We start from the raw sequence: 1,976 nt of genomic DNA on the forward strand, positions 1-1,976 counted from the left end.
ATGCCAAGAAAAGGATGCAAAAACCAGAGAACAAAACTGACAATAATGTACAAAACAGGTCATTAATTATAATGTATTTTTAGGTAGCACTTTCAAGCCTTCACAGATAATCCAGAACGGAGCAGTGCATCTGGTTTTTAATCAACCAAAGAAGAGCCACTTAACACACTCATTTCTCTCCATTGGCTACCTGTAGCAGTCACATCCTACTGCCGGGTCTATACCCTGTGACCTACATTCTCCTTCAGATTCCTCAGTGAATAAATAGTTCCTGGTGGCGTCATAACATAGTAAAAAGTGACTTTCTGCAATCCCTGCACTTGACATCTTTTGGACCAGTCACTCTTCATCCTAAAAATTGTTTAAGGCCACCTTTTCTAGCTAGCTAGCTATTGCACTCAATAGATTTGTATTAACAAACAATAACTTACAATTCTGTTTTAGTTATTAAATAAAATTACTCTCATTCGAAAGACAACTGTCTTCTAAATAAATACAAAGAGGGAGGCAACCCAATTCATAATAACCCCCTGTGATATTAGCCTACATTCCCCTTTCAAAGCGGTTTCTGATTGGATGAGAAAGCTGGAGGAGGTGCTATCGCTCGGCATGCCAGACAGTGCCTCCGTGGACTGGAGGATATCACTCGCCTGCTTGCCAAGCACTGGAAGCACTCTGGAGACTGTGTGCCTCACTCTGAATAATGCATGTTGCTTTTTCTTTCAGAGTCAGTGCTGCCATGTGCAGTTAGACATCGCCGTCTTCTATGCAGACTTCTTCTCTGTCCGCCTGCTTTTATTCTTGTGACTCATTGTTTAACTTCTTTTGCTGCTTGGGAGAAAAAAAGTTTTCTCAAGGGAGAAGGATAATTGGCTGTTTTTGCTCCAGATACACTTTGATCTGCACGCTGGAAGATGATTAACGTGAACATCTTGTCTGATGAATTCTCCGGTAGTTAAACTAGACTGAGTCGCCGTCTGCCGATATTTACGGAAATGAACACCTCGCATCATTATGGACTGCATCACTCCTTGCGGAACCACAGCCAGGGAGCTTTACCAGTTGGTAAGTCAGCTCAGGGCGAAAGGGGATCTGCGTCTGGTTCCTGTAAGCAGCTGCTCATCTCCACAGAGGTCTTCCTCACACTTGGGCTTGTCAGCCTCTTGGAGAACATTCTTGTGATCGCGGCCATCGTCAAGAACAAGAACCTTCATTCTCCCATGTATTTCTTCATCTGCAGTCTGGCTGTGGCTGACCTGTTGGTCAGCGTCTCCAACGCCTCGGAGACGGTGGTCATGGCGCTCATCACTGCGGGCAACCTGACCAACAGCGAACGCATTATCAAGAACATGGACAACGTTTTTGATTCAATGATCTGCAGCTCCCTGTTAGCATCCATTTGGAGTTTGCTAGCCATCGCTGTGGACCGTTACATCACCATCTTCTATGCCTTACGATACCACAACATCATGACCCAGCGGCGAGCGGGCATCATCATAACCTGCATATGGACCTTCTGCACCGTCTCCGGCGTGCTCTTTATCGTGTATTCGGAAAGCCCCACCGTTCTCATCTGCCTTATCAGCATGTTCTTCACAATGCTGGCTCTCATGGCCTCCCTCTACGTCCACATGTTTCTCCTCGCCCGGCTGCACATGAAGCGCATCGCTGCCCTCCTTGGCAACGGCCCTGTCTGGCAGGCAGCGAATATGAAGGGGGCCATCACCATAACCATCCTTCTCGGGGTGTTTGTTGTGTGTTGGGCTCCTTTCTTCTTGCACCTCATCCTCATGATCTCCTGCCCTCACAACCCTTACTGTGTCTGCTTCATGTCGCACTTCAACATGTACCTTATTCTCATCATGTGCAACTCGGTTATTGACCCTCTTATCTATGCCTTCAGGAGCCAAGAAATGAGAAAAACCTTCAAGGAGATCTGCTGCTGCTGGTATGGACTAACTTCTCTGTGTGAATAA

General features: G+C 46.4%; 1 protein-coding gene across 1 annotated transcript; it reads left to right on the forward strand.

The window, feature by feature from the left end:
• Positions 1 to 995: 995 nt before the first annotated feature.
• Positions 996 to 1,976, forward strand: mc4r (melanocortin 4 receptor; the record flags this gene model as incomplete). The annotated part of the gene is made up of 1 exon (XM_079451956.1): positions 996 to 1,976. One exon carries the CDS (start codon positions 996 to 998, stop codon positions 1,974 to 1,976), a length of 981 nt encoding a protein of 326 aa, XP_079308082.1.

The sequence above is a fragment of the Barbatula barbatula genome (assembly GCF_947034865.1).
Source record: "Barbatula barbatula genome assembly, chromosome: 3".
In the NCBI taxonomy this organism is placed as follows: domain Eukaryota; kingdom Metazoa; phylum Chordata; class Actinopteri; order Cypriniformes; family Nemacheilidae; genus Barbatula; species Barbatula barbatula.